The 18,607-nt window shown below is 38.8% G+C and overlaps 2 protein-coding genes across 2 annotated transcripts in view; one reads left to right on the forward strand and one right to left on the reverse strand.

Moving 5' to 3' along the window:
- Positions 1–18,607, reverse strand: part of LOC125238948 (cAMP-regulated phosphoprotein 21-like) — a 129,111-nt gene that overhangs the window by 93,883 nt on the left and 16,621 nt on the right. The window lies entirely within an intron of this gene.
- LOC125238515 lies at positions 4,202–5,831 on the forward strand. Its single transcript, XM_048145848.1, has 2 exons — positions 4,202–4,486; positions 4,852–5,831. Exons 1-2 carry the CDS (start codon positions 4,243–4,245, stop codon positions 5,829–5,831), a joined length of 1,224 nt encoding a protein of 407 aa, XP_048001805.1. The 5' UTR covers positions 4,202–4,242.

Here is an 18,607-nt window from a genome sequence, read left to right on the forward strand (position 1 = left end):
TTCATAAACAAACAGACAGAGTTGCATCAAACTGTTAACTTTGTACCTTTTTTTATACTGCGTCGGTGGCAAACAAGCACACGGTCTAATGGCAAGCAGTTTCTGTAACCTATAAGCGCTAAACCGGTCCTTTCCTTGGTACGGAATCCTAGACGATGAACCCACAAACGAAGGAAAGTTACACTGAGAGAAATTTTCATTGTGAATTTAACAAGTTCGACTTGTTGCGGTTTATCCGTTTGAATCAGCCAAACGTATGTTTAAAACAATATGGGTCAGGTTGTTTTTATAAAATCGACTTGTTGATTCAAATATATTGCCGATTCAAATGACAAGTAGCTTGTTGTTTGAACCAAAGAGCACGTATTAGGCGCTATTTTAGCCAAATAAACTTGTTGAACGAACATGAAAACTGGTTGTATTTTCTCTCAGTGTAGTGTAATAAATAGTAATAATGTTTTATAATTTTGGCCGAAAACAGGCTATCGCGGGCCGAACTAGGCAATATGCAAACATTAAAGCCTCCGCCACACATAAAGCGATTTGATAGCGGAGCGGAATGCGCGTGAATGCGCGCGGGTTCCGCTCGCAACCCGCGCTCGTTAGTTCCCGCCGGCGTCCGCTGGGCGCAACGCCAGCGATCGTCCGGCGCACCGCTATCATTGCGCTCCGCCTACGCTCTTAAAACGCGCATGTGTGGCTGAGCTTTAAATGTCGATACTAACTCTACATTGCCCTAAAGTGTCATCCATGAGAAAATTAGCAAGATTTGGCGGCTCTGGTCTCTTGCTCTGATACTGCAATCAGCGTGCAGCGGGCCGTTTTTTGAGTCTCACGCGTTCGAATTCAGAAAATCGTCACTGAAAATAATAAGCAAGTCACCGTTTTCAACCGGTATTTTAGTGACAAAATCCCGCATGCGAGATTCAAAATCGCCCCCCAGTTCTCACACAATTTGCAGTCCTATTGCAGTCCGGCTGTAACTGTTAGATAATCGAGAATGGGTCACTGTTATAGCAGGTCGTCCTGGGCGGGGTCAATGACCTCGAATTAGGTCGGGAGGGAGCGGGGTCTGTAGGTCAGTTAATTGATCATTTTTATCTCGGGCGTTTAGGTTCGAACCCGGGACCTATCGTAGTTTGTAATCCATACTAATACTAGCTTTTGCCCGCGGCTTCGCTCGCGTTAGAAAGAGACAAAAAGTAGCCTATGTCCATCTGTTTTGCCGTGAAAGACGGACAAACAAACAGACACACACACTTTCCCATTTATAATCCATACTTCCATACTAATATTATAAATGGGAAAGTGTGTCTGTTTGTTTGTCCGTCTTTCACGGCAAAACGGAGCGACGAATTGACGTGATTTTTTAGGTGGAGATAGTTGAAGGGATGGAGAGTGACATAGGCTACTTTTTGTCTCTTTCTAACGCGAGCGAAGCTGCGGGCAAAAGCTAGTATGCTAATATGTAAACAAAATCTACCTTCAAAAGGCTCCTTAAGCCACTTGAGAGTAAACGTAAAGATTATACGACCAAATAAGGAGGTTACAGGTGGTTGGTTGACCAAGAAAATGTTGTAACTAACTACCCGAAAATTACTTAAAAATCGCGTATGACTATATATTAAACTGACCTCCAATGTTTCAGGGACGGCGTTGTCCCCGTGGTCTCGGAGAAGACTGCCTGTGTCTGTGTGGTGGTGTTCTCCGAGACCACGGGGACAACGCCGTCCCTGAAACGTTGGAGGTCAGTTTAATATGTGTCTGTCTGTGGCATCGTAGCTCCCGAACGGATGAACCGATTTAGATATCGTTTTTCTTTGTTTGAAAGCTGCATGAATGAGTCGGGAGTGTTGTTAGCCATGTTTGACGGAAATCGATCCACTACAGTGTAGGGGGGAATTTAAATTTTGTATCGTGGTTATTTAAGGCTGCTTTCAAAAAAAACGTCAAAATAATGTAAAATTGATAGTTTTAGTCGGTGAAATACTACACTTTCCGTTATCCAATAGATTTACTTAATTCAAATTTCAGTTAGAGCATCTTATTATCTTGATTTTTATAAGACTGGATTTTTGAAAACCAAGTCACTAAATTAATTATGATTTTTTCTCTAATGCACGTTTAGAAAAACTCACGTATAGAGCTGAATTAGTCGATCTTATTTGTAAAATTTGGACGATTTTGATTACTAAAACAGGTAAATTTATAATTCGTATACCCTGTACTACAAACTTCTCAGACTACATTTTGATTATAAGGTTTTAAAAAAGAGTAAACGAGGCTAAGACGAATTAATTTTTTTTCAGAAATTACCTAAAATTAAGTGACAATTTCTTTGAAAATCTAAATCACATCGAAATAATTTTTGTACTTAATTAATCTGCAACGTTTACTTAAATTGCTGGTATGCCTTAGTGATTATAAATTGCTATTATTTATTTTTGGCAATTTTTTGAAAACGAGCCTTCACCGGTACAATTATTACCACTTTTGGACATTTTCTCATATTTTGTTAGACCAAGTAGAAAAAGTCCTATAATGTGATATATATTCTAAACTACTCGCAAAGCCCTTTACTTTGATACCACACACGGTATGATCAAGCGCTCGGTTGCGATTTCACTGTTTTTCTCACGAAAGCCCTCTTAATACCTAAAAGTAGGTACAGACTATAGTATTAAACTCGTAGCAAGGCTAGGTAGTCCTGGATGGGGTCAATGACCGGAAAATAGGTCGGGAAGGGGTGGGGCGGTAGGTCTATAGGTCAGAATTGATCACTCATTTTATCTCGTACATTTTGCATGTAAAACGCAATAGGTTGGACCAGTGTTTCGGTTTGATTCTAAATTTGGTACTATATTCAATTGACCCCGATATTACCACAGAATATATAATAGTACAAGTACAGAAGGCCCACTGCTTTGATGTTAACGAAATGCCGACTTTTAAATGCCTACAAAATTCTAACAAAGAAACGAGCCGCACGTGCGCAGCGTCGGACGATAGGGTTGCCTATGGATTAAAACGAATTAATACTCAGATAAAATGTTATACTATTATATTCCAGTCTTGGGTACTTTCTAGGTATATACATATACAGTATTTATATTTTTTATTTAAGTCCCAACATCACAAGCCTTATTGAACTTTTCCGTGGGGCTTAATCAATAGTATATTCTGTGTAAGATTCTCCTATTTTATTCATGATGTCTATTTAACTAAGCATTAGCCAATCACACGCGGACATCGCATACAAAAGTTTAAAAAAAGTCGCAACGTAAAGTAGCAATAGAAAGTGCAAACGTGCACGGAACGCACGCCACCCCGCGCGCCACCCCTGATTAGGCCGCGAACTCGCGGCCGCCAGCATGTACTTGCATGTACAGCATGTGCTCGCGTGTTTTCACATTATCCGATCCGATATCGGATGTCGGAAGGATTTCAAAGGCAAAAATCAAAGATGGCGGCTTCAATGTATGGGATTCAGAAAATAGGCTAGTTTCCTATACTTAAAATAAAATATTTTATGCACTGCACGAAATAAAGCTCCACAAAATTTGAAGAAATATATGGACAGTAGTTATATTTCAACAAAATTTCTATTTAATAAGTCAAAGAGAAAGATAAAAAGTAAATGAATTGACCGTGACGTCACTCCTCAGTATTTCATAGTATAAATTCCATACTAGCAAATCGTTTTGACAGTTCTTAAAAAGAAGCTGATTTGACTAGTAGGAAACTAGCCTATTGTCACTGAAAATAATAAGCAAGTCACCGTTTTCAACCGGTATTTTAGTGACAAAATCCCGTATGCGAGATTCAAAAATCGCCCTCCTATATCCGATATCGGATGATGTGAAAACGTACTAAAGCGGGGTATTACTGTAACATGTTATACATGTTATAGCTTGTGACTGCAGCCACCTTGTCACAGGGTTCGAAAGGATAATTATCAACGATAATTATCACGATAATTATCACGATAATTATCGTGATAATAACAGGTGGATAATTATCAATTGATAATAACAAAAAATTGCGTCTGTGAAATAAACTATATTCTAAGTATCCAAACGTGTATTTCTGCGCTTGTTGCGTCTATCCGAACGCACGTCTAGCCGCGACACGGGGATTCCCCCAATTCACAAAAAATGTCAGTTGGTGTTATGTAAAGTCAAGTGAACTCGAATGACATTGGTTTATTAAGTTAAATATTGTTTAGTGTGTTGAATTTGAACAATGCCGCGCGAGAAAGATCCAGTGTGGTCATTCTTTAGTTGCACGAAGACAAAAAATACTGGGTTATGGGCTCGGTGCAAAAAATGTGACAAAGAGATGCAAGGAATACTAAATAGAATGAAATCTCACGTAAAAGTATGTCAGCCGCAAGTACACATAGCAGAACCAGATCCACAGCCATCATTGCCATCAACCAGTTCCAGTTCAGTTCAGTCTCAGTCACATCTGACTGGGCAAAACACAGGTTTGGCATTTCATGTTTCTTTATGAACAGTTATATTTACAATCATAAATTATAATAATTAATCTCAAATTGTTGATACACGAGAACGAGAACAAAGATCAGTTTATTAAGTCAGTTCAAAGCTCACACGCAGACGCAATAAGAGGCCAGTAGTTTCAAGCAGCAGCAGCGCGACTCCGCGCGGCAATTTCAAATTCTAGTACCTAAATAAATTTGTATTTTGTATCGCTAATAAGAGTGATAAGAGTAATAAGACTTGTACGCGCGACGGGTCGCGTGATTATGTGAAATAACTGTCTCTAAGTAACCTCAACCTCAGTTTTTTTTTAAGAATACCTAAATAAATTAGTTTTTTTTTTGTTTAGGCAAAACAATAGAAGCTAGTGAAGAAACTGGAAGTAGCCGAAAGCAGTTATCTACACAATCGAAAATACTATGTCTTAAAAATTCCGAAGTCATAACAACAACCAAGGAATATAAGCAAAAAATTGATATGCAGGTCGGAAAATACTTTTACGCGACTAACACTCCATTCAATCATGTTGAACACGAAGAGTTTAAAAAATTATGCGCCCTTTTACGTCCTGGGTATAGACCTCCATCAGCATATGAAATAGGCAATCCCATATTAGAAAAAAATTATGCTGAGACAATGACTATATGTAAAGAAAAACTTACGAATCAAACAGTTTGCATGTCTCAGGATGGCTGGAGCAATGTTCATACTGAACCTCTGGTTTGCAGCAACATTGTTACTGCTCAAGGCGACTCAATTTTTGTTGATTGTGCGGATACAAAAGAAAATCCACACACAGCTCTTAATTTGAAGGACATCGCACTAAAATCAATCGCTAAAGCTAAGCAGGAATTAGGCGTTACTGTTAGAAGTTTTGTCACAGACAGTGCTGCTAATGAGCGATTAATGCGGAGTCATCTTGAGAAAACTGAAGACGTGGACATAATACAATATGGATGTTCAGCTCACATCTTAAATCTACTGGCTAAAGATTTGGAGATCCCTGCCGTTACCGCATCGATAATGAAAGTAATAAAATACTTTCGCAACCATCACATTCCAGCAGCTCTATACAAACAAGCAGGTGGTAAAAAGTTAGTCCTCCCTCTAGAAGTACGTTGGAACACGATGAACGACGCTATTCGCTCGTATCTGGATAACAGAGGAATTTTAGTTCAAGTTAGCCAAGACCATAAAGACAAAATCGATAGGGAGGTTATAAAAATTGTGAATGACTGTCAGATTACAATGAATGCTGTAGATTTCTTAAAACATTGTCACCCATTGCAACAGCTCTCGACAGGATGCAACGTAATACTACCACAATAGCTATAGCTGTTGAAATATGGAATAAACTCGAGTTTGACCTGTTGGGTAACAGTGCATACCAAAATGCAAAAACAAAGAAAATCTTTTTGAGTCGTAGAGCAATGGCACTGCAAGGCTTACATTACGCTGCAAATATGGTAGATCATAGGTTCCTTGGTCGAAACCTAAACAATGAACAGAAAAAACAAGCGTATAACTTCATAACTGCTGGAGAAGTTGATGAAAACTTTGCTCCTTTCATAATGGCACTAACAGCAAAAGCTTACCCTTTTCCCAAATTCATGTTTGGCGAAACGTTCAAGAACACCTGCCCTATTTTGTGGTGGACTTCCGTGACTCTAGAAGATGAAGAGAGATGGCCACAAAAGAAAAGTTCGTAAAGTTTTGTGAACAGTTATTAACCGCAATAGCTTCAACTGCACCATTAGAGAGATGTTTTTCATCATTTGGGCTAGTGCAGTCAAAGCTAAGAAACAGACTGGGCAATGAAAAGGCTGCAAAGCTGGTATTCTTGTTTAAATATTATAACCAAGAGGATAAAACCAAGAAGCAAGATCTTAGTTGGATTTTAGAGGAACAAATAAGTTCTACTGAAGCTGTAGCAACGACAATGCCAATGGAAATAGAATCACCATCGGATGAAGATATTCCTTTGGCTTCTTTGGTCAAGTAATTTATGTTCAAATCTGACGAACACAGATTTTCATTAAATCTACTGTTAATTATTAGTGTTGATTTGTGTAGTATGTTATGTAAGAAAAATTAACAATTTTTTGTTTTTAAACAATAAACCACTGATATTTCTTCTGAAACAATTTTACAAATGATCTTTTAATACTGGTGATAATAATCGATAATTATCCGATAATTATCGGATAATTATCGGATAATTATCCGATAATTATCACGGGTCGTTATTATCTTGATAATTTCGAACCCTGCCTTGTCAGAATGAAATTCAGCAACTTATTTAGGTACGGTTATAATTTATAAAAAAATATATTATAACCATGTTAAAACTTAAATCATAGCTAACATAATCATATTTTTATCAGTGTAATTAAAAATATATACGAACATTAAAATTCTTTATATTTATTGGCTGCTTTTTGCTGATATAACTTTTTAATGAGTACTAAAATAATAAAAAGTGAAAATTGACCAAACTGTTAGGAAAACTTGGTTATCGATCAGTCAACTACGAAATTTAAGTCAAGGTACAGCGGGACAAATCTCAACTGGGGGGCAATTGCAACTGATCCATTTTTTCCATTATTCTACTATGATGTTGAGTTTTACATGTATCCACTGAACACGCCTACCATATGTAACTGGTGGACACTCAATTTAATAATGCAAACATTGTAAAACATTGCATCCAACATTGTAAAACATGGAAAAAAAGTTGAGATTTGTCCCGCTGTACCTTATAATGAATATCTATTCACTATAATTTGCAATCGTGTACTGAAAAACGTCGTACGATACGCGTACGATGTGGAAATTCTTTTGGATTTAAAATCGACGCGTGTTAATGTATCGTAATGTACTATTTCTGAGATTCATTGCTAGATTCCAAATATTTCAAATATCCCATTCTGAAATCGCTCTTCCGGAGATATTTCAGAACGTGACGTAAGTAACACACCGCTGTAATATGTAACTATACACTTATACAGATGTATACCTACATATATATATATATATATACAATCGGTGTTTGTACGTCACGATCGTGTATATGTATGGAGCTGGCGATGAAGATCTACTGCCAGGGGCGGCTCACTCCGCGATTCTATCGCCGCGCTACAAGTACGTGCCGGGGGCCGTGAGTTCGCGGCCCATTGCCTGGTGACGACCTTCGCGCAATAGAATTCAATGTCGGCTGCTCGCGTGCGGTCCATTTGTTAATGTAGGTAAGAATTTAGAATGGCGGCATTTTGTGAATATCAAAGGAGTAAGCCTCTGTACTTGTGCTATATATATTCTGTGCTACTGCGGCGAACCCAAATAACAAAAAAAGGGGAATATAATGATTGTATTTCGCATTATTTAAAAATTTTTGCTCTGTATTAATCTTAAATATTGGCACTGTTTTTACAATTTTAAAACAAGCCTAAAAAAAAATTAAAAATTAAAATTAATTTAGTGAATAAAGAACAAATGTAAAATGTAAACTATATCACTAATACAAAGTAAATTGTATATATTGCAAAAAAATTGTTAGCTGTTAAGCAAAATTAGTGTAAGATTAGATTTATATGAAAACTAAATCTGGGAGAGGACACTGACTTCTGTAACACAGGTTCTACCTAGCTCAGAAGTCAGGGACCTACACATCTGGCTGTACTGTACATTTGCTCAATAAAATATTTTATTTTATTATTTATTTATTTTATTATATCACAGAAGGCTCACTCCTTTGATGTTCACAAAATGCCGACATTCTAAATTCTACCTACATTAACAAAAGGGACCGCACGCGAGCAGCCGACATTGAATTCTATTGCGCCGCGCGAAGGTCACCAGTGAATGGGCCGCGAACTCGCGGCCATCGGCATATAATTGGAACCCTAGGCCACTCTGCAACCATATCAAAATGACAAGCAGTAAGAGATTTCTTACAATCTGATTTATAGCGTCATTATGACATAGTTCTACAGTGGCCTAGGGTTCCAATTGGTTGACTCTAGGTTGTAGCGCGGCGATAGAATCGCGCGCGGAGTGAGCCGCCCCTGATTATATCTGCAACAGGCCGCTGACGACATAATTTGGCAATGTAGCGTATAGCTAAACGCTACTAGCGATATTTGTTTATGCGGGACGTATTTTTACAACGGCATTAACCGGTCACCGGCTGACGTCTCCTCTGTGATGCTATTCCTAACGGAAAGGCGCGAAAGACAAACGGTTTATTATATGAAAAGTATATTAAAAAGCCAGAAAGTGTATGAAACCAACCTAACCACAAAATTTAAATTATGAAAAAAAAACTACCGTCATTCGGGAGTTACGATGCCACAGACAGACACACACATAGACAGAAAAACAGACAGACGAAAGCGTCCTTTCTTATATTTGTCTCGAGGCGCAAACTTTCCAAGCTGTAGGAACAAGATTTTATTTCGGAAATAGAAGCACGAGTGACGCCAATGTTTTAACGACGCACCTCCATACAATATACGCAATGTTTACATATTATTATAACTACATATTTCTTCTTTACAGCGATGTTTTCGGATTAAAATGTCAATTTCGCAAAAAATAATGTCACAGAGTCACAGAATAATACTTTTTTTATGCCATTTTGTTATATTGGTGAGCAATAAAGAATATTTGAATTGTAATACTTATTTTTACCGAGCAGAAGTGACATTTCAGAAGAGCAAGCTCATAGTGACCAATCACCTCCCGGCCGATACTTTGTAGAGTGGTTAACGGCTAAATAATAAACCCTAGTGGAAGTCAGCTGCCTCTTTTGGTGGGTTGAGGAATAGCAGCAACCGAAACACGTACAAATGTGAATTACATAAAAAACTTTTTCTGGAAAGGGGTTGATAAGTCCTTAACCTGAACCACAGCTAAACTAATCTAGGTAAAATTTGATAGAGATGATTTGAACTGATCCATTTCTCAAAACTGAAAGTTACAAGTTACAAGCGGAAGTCTCTGTCCAACTTGTCATATTAGACATTGACAACCACTTGTAAATTGTAACTTGTAGCTTCGAGAAATGGGCCCCTGCACTGAGAGAAAATACAACCAGTTTTCATGTTCGTTCAACAAGTTTTTGGTTAAAATAGCGCCTACGTGCTCTTTGGTTCAAACAACAAGCTACTTGTCATTTGAATCGGCAATATATTTGAATCAACAAGTCGATTTTATAAAAACAACCTGACACATATTGTTTTAAACATACGTTTGGATGATTCAAACGGATAAACCGCAACAAGTCGAACTTGTTAAATTCACAATGCAAATTTCTCTCAGTGTGATGTAGTTTTTATCAATCATCATCATCAATCCACTTAGACGCAGTCGTAAGCTATTATAAGCTAGTGTGTAAAAAATAACGTCAGATGGAATAAAAACAAAATGGCTCGTGTAACGAAGGCAAGGCGACAAATTTATTGCATATCGTGCGCTCACAGAACGGTCCATAAAAATATTTACAGCGGAAAATATGCTTTTCAAATTTGGAATGTTAATTACGGGTCAGTAACATGTGAATGATAATTATAACTTGATAAGTAATATATTTCATCGCGACGTTTCGATCGAAGTCGACTGAGGGATACGGGTTCAATCGTGATGATGGAGATGGGCTGATTACTGCAATGTCACGACAACCATTACATTGCTAAAAGTGATAAGTACTGAAACTCGAATTTACCTCCCGCGGACGCTCCGGCTGTGGAATGAGCTCCAAAATGGAAAAGGTGATTGGACATCTCATTAAGTGAATTTGACCTTAATGATAATGCCATGTTTTTGAATGAAAAACTGTATACCGGGAAAAGGCTAGGCAGAGCACATGAAACTTTTTTACATCACGTCGGTACTGTGACGTCGGTGGCAAACAGGCATGCGGCCCGCCTGATGGAAAGCGGTCACCGTAACCTAATATGGACGCCTGTAACACATGTGTCACATGCGCGTTGCAGACCCATTAGAAACTTGTACACTCCTCTTTTGAAGAACCCCATACTGTAGTTCATCGGGAAACTCGAACTTGAAGTATAAAGCCTCCGCCACACATAAAGCGCTCGTTTTGATAGCGTAGCGTTAGCAGAGCGCAATGATAGCGGTGCGCCGGACGAACGCTGGCGTTCCGCTCGCAATCCGCGCTCGTCATAATTCCCATTACGAATTGAACGGAATAAATGTAAACAAACTGCTGTCACTGTCAAAGTAACACGTGCAGATCAAGTCAGGAGTTCTTAAAGTAAGGGCCGACAGAAAAACAAATAACTTTTAACCAGTTATTAACGTTCACTCTATTACATACTCAAAATCGTGATAAATCATTATTTGTGTAATGGAATATGTAAATATTTTTAATAAACTTGTAAAATATCGGCAATTATACCTCCAATGGTGCAAATTTTTTATAGCATCGGCCAAACCTTTGTTTACAATAATTCAAGTTAATTCAAAATAGGAATATAGTTTCCGCCGGCGTCCGCTGGGCGCAACGCCAGCGTTCGTCCGGCGCACCGCTATCAATGCGCTCCGCTGACGCTCCGCTAACGCTCCGCTAACGCTCCGCCTACGCTCTCAAAACGCGCATGTGTGGCCGAGCTTTAAGGAAAGATTGGATAAACCCGGTTCGCGCTTTCGCACCGTGCAGCCGCATTCTGCTCTATTTATATGCGCGCGCGAGTGCCAAGCTTTTTGTCGGTTCGCGGGTTGATCCGAGGAAAGGTTACGGATTGACTCACTTTCTAAACCGTTTCATTAGTGCAACTAGGGAGCTGTACCTGTACCAGCTTTGGGCATTTTAGAATACATACTTTACTGTATCCTGGGACCTATTCAGAGAGACGATGGCTGGAGGATCAGGAAAAATGCCGAGATCGAGGAGTTAGTGGCTGAACCCAATATCGTCGGCGAAACGAAAGCCCACAGACTTCGCTGGTTCGGTCACTTGCTTAGAATGGGAAACGATCGGGCAGTCAAGAGAGCGTTCTTGGGTCGACCGGCTGGTGGCCGTCCGGAGGGCCGACCCAGTTATCGCTGGGAGGACAGTGTGGTGGCGGATCTGCGTCAGTTTCAAGTCAGTAACTGGCAAGATGCTGCGCAGAATCGGGACAGGTGGCGATCTTTCATTTCGGAGGCCAGGATTCACTTTGGATCGTTGAGCTAAAATAGTTAGTTTACTCTAGATAGTAGTTTTTTTTATGAAATGATCGGCGATAGAACCTAGTTACACCTGATAGAAAATGAAGACTATTGACGACATAGTTCAGTATTTTTTTTTTCACAACATGATTGCATTACAGTACATAAGTTACATTTATGTCAATTTATAATTGGGTAATCGCCTAAATATTCAATCTAGTTTTACTACGTAATTTGGGTTTCACCACACCAACTGATAAAGGTATTGCTATTCGAACACAGATAGCAAAATTGCATTTTATCCACAAAATTTTGTTTTTGTTTAATAGATAAAGTGGTCTGTGGTACGTTGGCTGTTGCCAACATATGCCATCACTTTCGACGAATCATTGTGTAAATATTTCAGAGCTAATAGTCTCACTTCCGGTCATTTTCGGTTTATGATTACGTTTTAGTTTTGCTTCAGCGTTTGTTTCATGGCGTAGCGAAAGTTGGAGTGAAATATACATATGAGCTGCATAGTCAAGTTGCCAATCGTTTTCGCAAGCGTATGTTATTTGTTTCTGTCGCACTAATACGGAAAAGCGATAGAGATAACTACGAGACGCTACAGACTACTGATGTGCCGACGGAAAGTTTCCAAAATTCTGAAATTTTCACATAGGAAAACTTCGGAAACTTTCCATACTTTGTATGGACAATTGTATGGATGGAAACTTTCCATTTCATAAATTTAAATTCCCTTTATTTTTCGTGAAAGTTTCGTGAATCATTCTTTTTTTTTTTGGAAAGTTTCCGCAACTTGCACATCACTACTACGGACTATTATTTGGTTGTTGGTTGTATTGTTTAAAGGTTGTATTGTATGTATAATTTATATTACAGATTATATTATTGTCTGACAAACGAATTTTTAATCTTTTTCAATTTGGTTTTATAAGTTTGACGTGTCTGTCTGTTTGTCTGTGTGTATACCTGTCTATGGCATCGTTTTTTTTTGTTTGAATGCTGAATTCGTCAGGAGTGTTCTTAGCCATGTCTGACGGAAATCGGTCCACTATGTCGAAGGTTTTATCAAAATATTTATTATATCACTTTTGTGGTTATGTCATTTAGGGTCGGTTGCATCAAACCGACTGTCACCTTTAAAGCGGTCGTTAAAATTTATTGTATGGGAAGTTCCATAGACGTCTGCTGCTTGACGATGATGTGTCTGTCAAATGTGGTTGATGCCGTTGATGCAACTGGCCCTATAAGTCGTTTCAAATCCGCAAAGTAACTTAAATCACATGCGAGCCCGCGCGCCGCCGTGTCAATGATCATATTTTTGATAAAACTCGCATGCGAGATCTCATCTAAATTTATTTATAGGCCTTTATAGCCAAAGTAAAACTTCACTTTCCCGCTGACGTCACGGGAACAACACTCGCGCCCGGCTGAATGCCGCCGGTTATTTTTGGATAATTTCGCAACTGTATTACGAATATTTACATTGGAATCTCTTTCAGCACGGGTCAGTTTTTTCTTAGCCACATAAGATTAAATATATAACTAAAAAAAAACCGGCCAAGAGCGTGTCGGGCCACGCTCAGTGTAGGGTTCCGTAGTTTTCCGTATTTTTCTCAAAAACTACTGAACGAAAGTCTTTATAAAGTTCTACTTTTGTGATTTTTTTCATATTTTTAAACATAATTATGGTTCAAAAGTTAGAGGGGGGGCGCACTTTTTTTTCCTTTAGGAGCGATTATTTCCGAAAATATTAATATTATCAAAAAACGTTCTTAGTAAACCCATATTCATTTTTAAATACCTATCCAACAATATATCACACGTTGGGGTTGGAATGAAAAAAAATATCAGCCCCCACTTTACATGTAGGGGGGGGGGACCCTAATAAATCATTTTTTTTTTCATTTTTTATTTTTGCACTTTGTTGGCGTGATTGATATACATACATATTGGTAGTATTGGTACCAAATTTCAGCTTTCTAGTGCTAACGGTTACTGAGATTATCCGCGGACGGACGGACGGACAGACATGGCGAAACTATAAGGGTTCCTAGTTGACTACGGAACCCTAAAAAGCCCTGTTAAACCTTAAGTCATAAATGCACAAAATATTAAAAATAATTCGAGAAAAACGTCAAAATAATATAAAATTGATAGTTTTAGTCGGTGAAATACTCCACTTTCCGTTATCTAGTAGATATATTTAATTCAAGTTTCAATTAGAGCATCTTATTATCTTGATACTTATCAGACTGGATTTCAGAAAACTAACTCATTAAATTAATTATGATTTTTTCTCTGATGCACGTTTAGGAAAACCCGCGTATAGTGCTGGATTAGTCGATCTTATTTGTAAAATTTGGACAATTTGGAATACTGAAACTGGTAAATTTATAAGACGTATATCCTGTACTACAAACTTCTCAGACTACATTTATATTATAAGGTTTTTAAAAAGAGTAAGCAAGGCTAAGACGAATTAAATTTTTTTCAGAAATTACCTAAAATTATGTGACATTTTTTTTAAATCTACATCACATCGGAGTTATTTTCGTAAAAAATTAATCTGCAACGTTTACTAAAATTTCTCTTAATGCCTTAGTGATTATAAATTTCTATTATATATTTTTGGCAATTTTTTGAAAACGAGCCTTCCCCGTCACAATTATTGCCACTTCTGGACATTTTCTCATATTTTGTTAGACCAAGTGAAAAAGTCCTATAATATGTTATATATTTGTAAACAACTCGGAAAGCTCTTTAATATGATACCACACACGGTATGATTAAGCGCTCGGTTGCGATTTCACTATTTTTCAAATGAAAGCCCTCTTAAGATTTTTGCATGTATTTAACTACTAGCTTTTACCCGCGGCTTCGCCCGCGTAATAAAAGTATTCATTAAGATTTTCATTTGGATCCGTAGGGACCGTAGGTTTCTCTGTAGGTATATTTATCTGCGATTATTTCGATTGCACATAATACTTTTGCTTGCAATGATTGTAGAAATATTACACATCGACCACAGCGTAGGTAATTCTATATACGCTGGGGTAACCTTTATAAACATCCCACATAGCCCGTATTTCGACACTATGATCGGTGGGTAAAAAGTACTTTTTTCTATTATCCCTTACAATTTTTTACATTTTGCTTAAGTATACTTATCGCAAACGTAATCTTCAAGCAAGCAAACAACGATCGTCTTAGAGCACATTGATTGTAAGAGACCGCCGACCGATTATCCGTATCCCTCTAAGGCCGTTTTCACATTATCCGATCCGATATCGGATGTCGGAAGGATTTCAATAGAAAAAATCCAAGATGGCGCCTGTAATGTATGGGATATCGGTCCGACATCCGATATCGGATCGGATAATGTGAAAACGCACTAACGATACCCATATTATCCGTATCCGTATCCGTATCCGTATCGCTAACGCTATCGCTATCGCTATCGCTATCGCTATCGCTATCGCTATCGCTATCGCTATCGCTATCGCTATCTCTATCGCTATCTCTATCGCTATCCCTATCGCTATCCCTATCGCTATCCCTATCGCTTTCCCTATCGCTATCCCTATCGCTATCCCTATCCCTATCCCTTATCAAGATGTTTAATGATATAACACTTTAAGTTCTCGCGCTTTGTACACATATTTAAAGTCACATACAGGTCGAACGCGATTAATTAACATTATTTTTACCTTTTTTCCCAACGTTTCGGCCAGGTTGCACTGGCCGTGGTCGCGGAAGACTGACGTCCCAGCAAAATGTCACCGGAGATGTAAACAACACAAAACTACCCGATATTAATTTATATAAATGTTCGGGGTAGACAAATAAATATAATCTACCCGCTTTTAGTTAATGTTTATTTCCCACCATGTTTATTTTAAAGGTAAAAATAATGTTAATTAATCGCGTTCGACCTGTATGTGACTTTAAATATATGTTTAATGATTTCTTATCAAGTGCTAAAATATAAAGTTTCATGGTTTTATCATTTAAAATTAAGAAATCCCATACAAACTTTCAACCTCTTTTTCAACCCCTTCATCCCTTTTTTTCGAAATAAAAAGTAGCCTATGTTCTGTCTCAGGGTCTAAAGATTGTCTGTTCCAAATTTCATCAAAATCGGTTGCGTGGTTTAAGCGGGAAAGCGTAACAGACAGACAGACAGACAGACAGACAGACAGACAGAGTTACTTTCGCATTTATAATATTAGTATGGAAGTATGGATTCGAAATAAAAAGTAGCCTATGTTCTGTCTCAGGGTCTAAAGATTGTCTGTTCCAAATTTCATCAAAATCGGTTGCGTGGTTTAAGCGGGAAAGCGTAACAGACAGACAGACAGACAGACAGACAGACAGACAGACAGACAGACAGACAGACAGACAGAGTTACTTTCGCATTTATAATATTAGTATGGATAAATGTAAAGATAACCTACTCGTCTTGGCTAACAATGTAAAATAAACATAGATTAAATAGGCTAAGATATACCTCTAGATTTAGTTTTTTTTGTCGGAAAGCTGAGTTAGTCGGGAGTGTTCTTAGCCATGTTTCATGAAAATCGGTCTACTATGTCGCGATCGGGGGTTTTTTCAAAATTTTAATTTTGTGGTTAGGTTAGTTGAAGATAGAGCAATGATTTTCTCAACACAGATTATTATTATTTTTATCTCTGTCGATGTCGGACCGTTTTGATTTTTTTGATATTTTTATTTTTAAAGACGCTAGCTAGAGCCAATCAAAAATTTCCGAAAACGGCCTTTTTCATTATGACGAAAAAAAGGTACACGCAAGGTAGGCAGGTAGGTGATACGCAAGATTAGTAACAAATAGCCAAAAAAACTAAACGGGCCGACACAGATTCATTGTTATTCAGATTCTCAAATTTCCTTACGATTAATTAAGTTTTGAAGGAGGAAACAGTCGAGAGCGGAACCTCGATTTTAAAGATTTTTTCGCAATATCTTTTAACTGAGTTGTTCTGAATGGACATTTTTTTTTGATAAATCTAGTTAATAAAATAACACTAGTATATTTAACTAAAATTCCCAAATTGTTGGGTTGTTCTGTTCCATTTTAGCATTTCTTTGTGGAAAACACCGAGACTCCTTGTCCCTGTCTGCTTCGGGTGGATTCGGCTCTGTTCGGCTCGGCACTGCTACGTAGCAATTCTTACGGTTGGATCACTTGATAGTTGATACCTTTCAAAAGCAACTAAAAATTTACGAGTGAACCGTTACAAAATATTGAAATAGAATGTTACTTAATTATAGATCAACAAACAATCCACTTGGTTATTTTTGCGGTTTTCCCTACAAAACAAACAAATATAAATAAAACACAATGCTTTGCGGTTTTCCCTGAAAATCTAAAATCGGTGCAACCGGGGACGAAAATGACTATTGGGGACCATCCACACTTATAAGACGCATGTCTTGCGGCGCGCAACGGACGTCTCCCCCGCGCGCCCCCAGGCCCCCAGGCGGGGCGCGTCTTACGTCCTTCCTATACAAAATATACTGAGGAGACGTTTTTTGAATTACATTCAGGCGGCGTGGCGGAGACGTCCCTTGCGCGCCGCGAGACACGCGACGCCTAAGTGGGGACGCTGCCTTATGTCGGTATGAAAATCTGGTTTCGAGGTGTCCTTTCGTTTTAACTATTGTTTGATTAATCCTTTTTAGCAAAGAAAAAATCGGCAATGACGGCCTGCCGGCCCAGCCGAAAAACAATCGTAGACGCTAGACGCCGGAAAAGCTCTGTCGCGCCAATACGGAAAAGCGATAGAGATAGCTAGCTACGATTATAGAGGAATAAGTAAGGGAAGAGTTGTAACTCCATTTGGTCCAAATTGAAACATATATTTTTGGGGTTTTCCCCGTAAAGCGAGTAGGCAAAAACATCACTATCTATTTCAACCGACATTGACCGTGAACGTGACACGCAAGACACGTTGACAGATGAACACGTCACGGCTATTTTGAACACCGTGCGTTTCAATTCCGTGTCTTAGGCCTGGGTCGTTCCAAGTGTGCGGCTTGAGTGCATAGCACAGAGAACCTCCTATAGAGTAGCATTCTTGTATATTTTGTTCGCGATACGAGTCACCAGTGCCAGGGGTGCGAGGAGCGGGCGGGGAATGTGTTAAGCGCGCTGTGATTGGCCGTTTCAAGAACGGCGGGCAGTCGCGCCAGATGAAAAGGGACAGAAGTATGACTGTCCCTCTACTGTCGCGTAAGTGGCCAGTGTAAGTTGACCTATGCCGGCTCTGAATAAATTATAGATATAACTTATTTGTGGAATGTAATGACGTCTGTTTTTAAATTTGAGCTTCTTGTTACCTTTCCACACCATTTCACACTACAGGTGGACATCTTTAAGACATCAAAATACCCTTTTTCAATTTTTTTACTGCGAAAAACACGCGCTGCTTTCGGGTCTGTTACTTGGTCGCTACTGATCGGGCACGGCGAGCGCCCGCGCTTATATCAGTGCAAATACTAAAAATCTAAAGTGGCGTTCTTAATGTACAGGATATCGGTCCTACATCCGATATTGGGTCGGATAATGTGAAAACGCACTTACACTAAGGTGTTACAAGTGATAGAACATTCGCCTTTCGGGTGAACTCGACTCAGCTTGACTCGACCACATCTCGGACACTGGCGATCAAACATATGAAAGAGGCGCGTTCCTAGCACACAGTCTAAGCTCGTGTATGTGAACGCGTACCATGCTTGTATGAGTGAAATATGACAGGTCGACTGTTCGCGTTTTTGACAGGCGGTAACTGTGAGGTAACCGAGAGGGGGTGGGCGGCGCTTTCAGCGGGGAGCGGAGTGGCCATACTGTACGATAGTACCTACTCTTTGTTATATTGTGACTCAACTATGCTATGCTACATAGCAAT

This window comes from Leguminivora glycinivorella, chromosome 24, assembly GCF_023078275.1.
Source record: "Leguminivora glycinivorella isolate SPB_JAAS2020 chromosome 24, LegGlyc_1.1, whole genome shotgun sequence".
Classification (NCBI taxonomy): domain Eukaryota; kingdom Metazoa; phylum Arthropoda; class Insecta; order Lepidoptera; family Tortricidae; genus Leguminivora; species Leguminivora glycinivorella.

Excerpts from the sequence above, each read along its gene's own strand:
- LOC125238515 (XM_048145848.1), top strand. The coding sequence starts at position 4,243 with ATGCCGCGCGAGAAAGATCCAGTGTGGTCATTCTTTAGTTGCACGAAG. Across the intron at positions 4,487-4,851 it reads TCTGACTGGGCAAAACACAG|GCAAAACAATAGAAGCTAGT; the intron begins GTTTGGCATTTC and ends TTTTTTGTTTAG.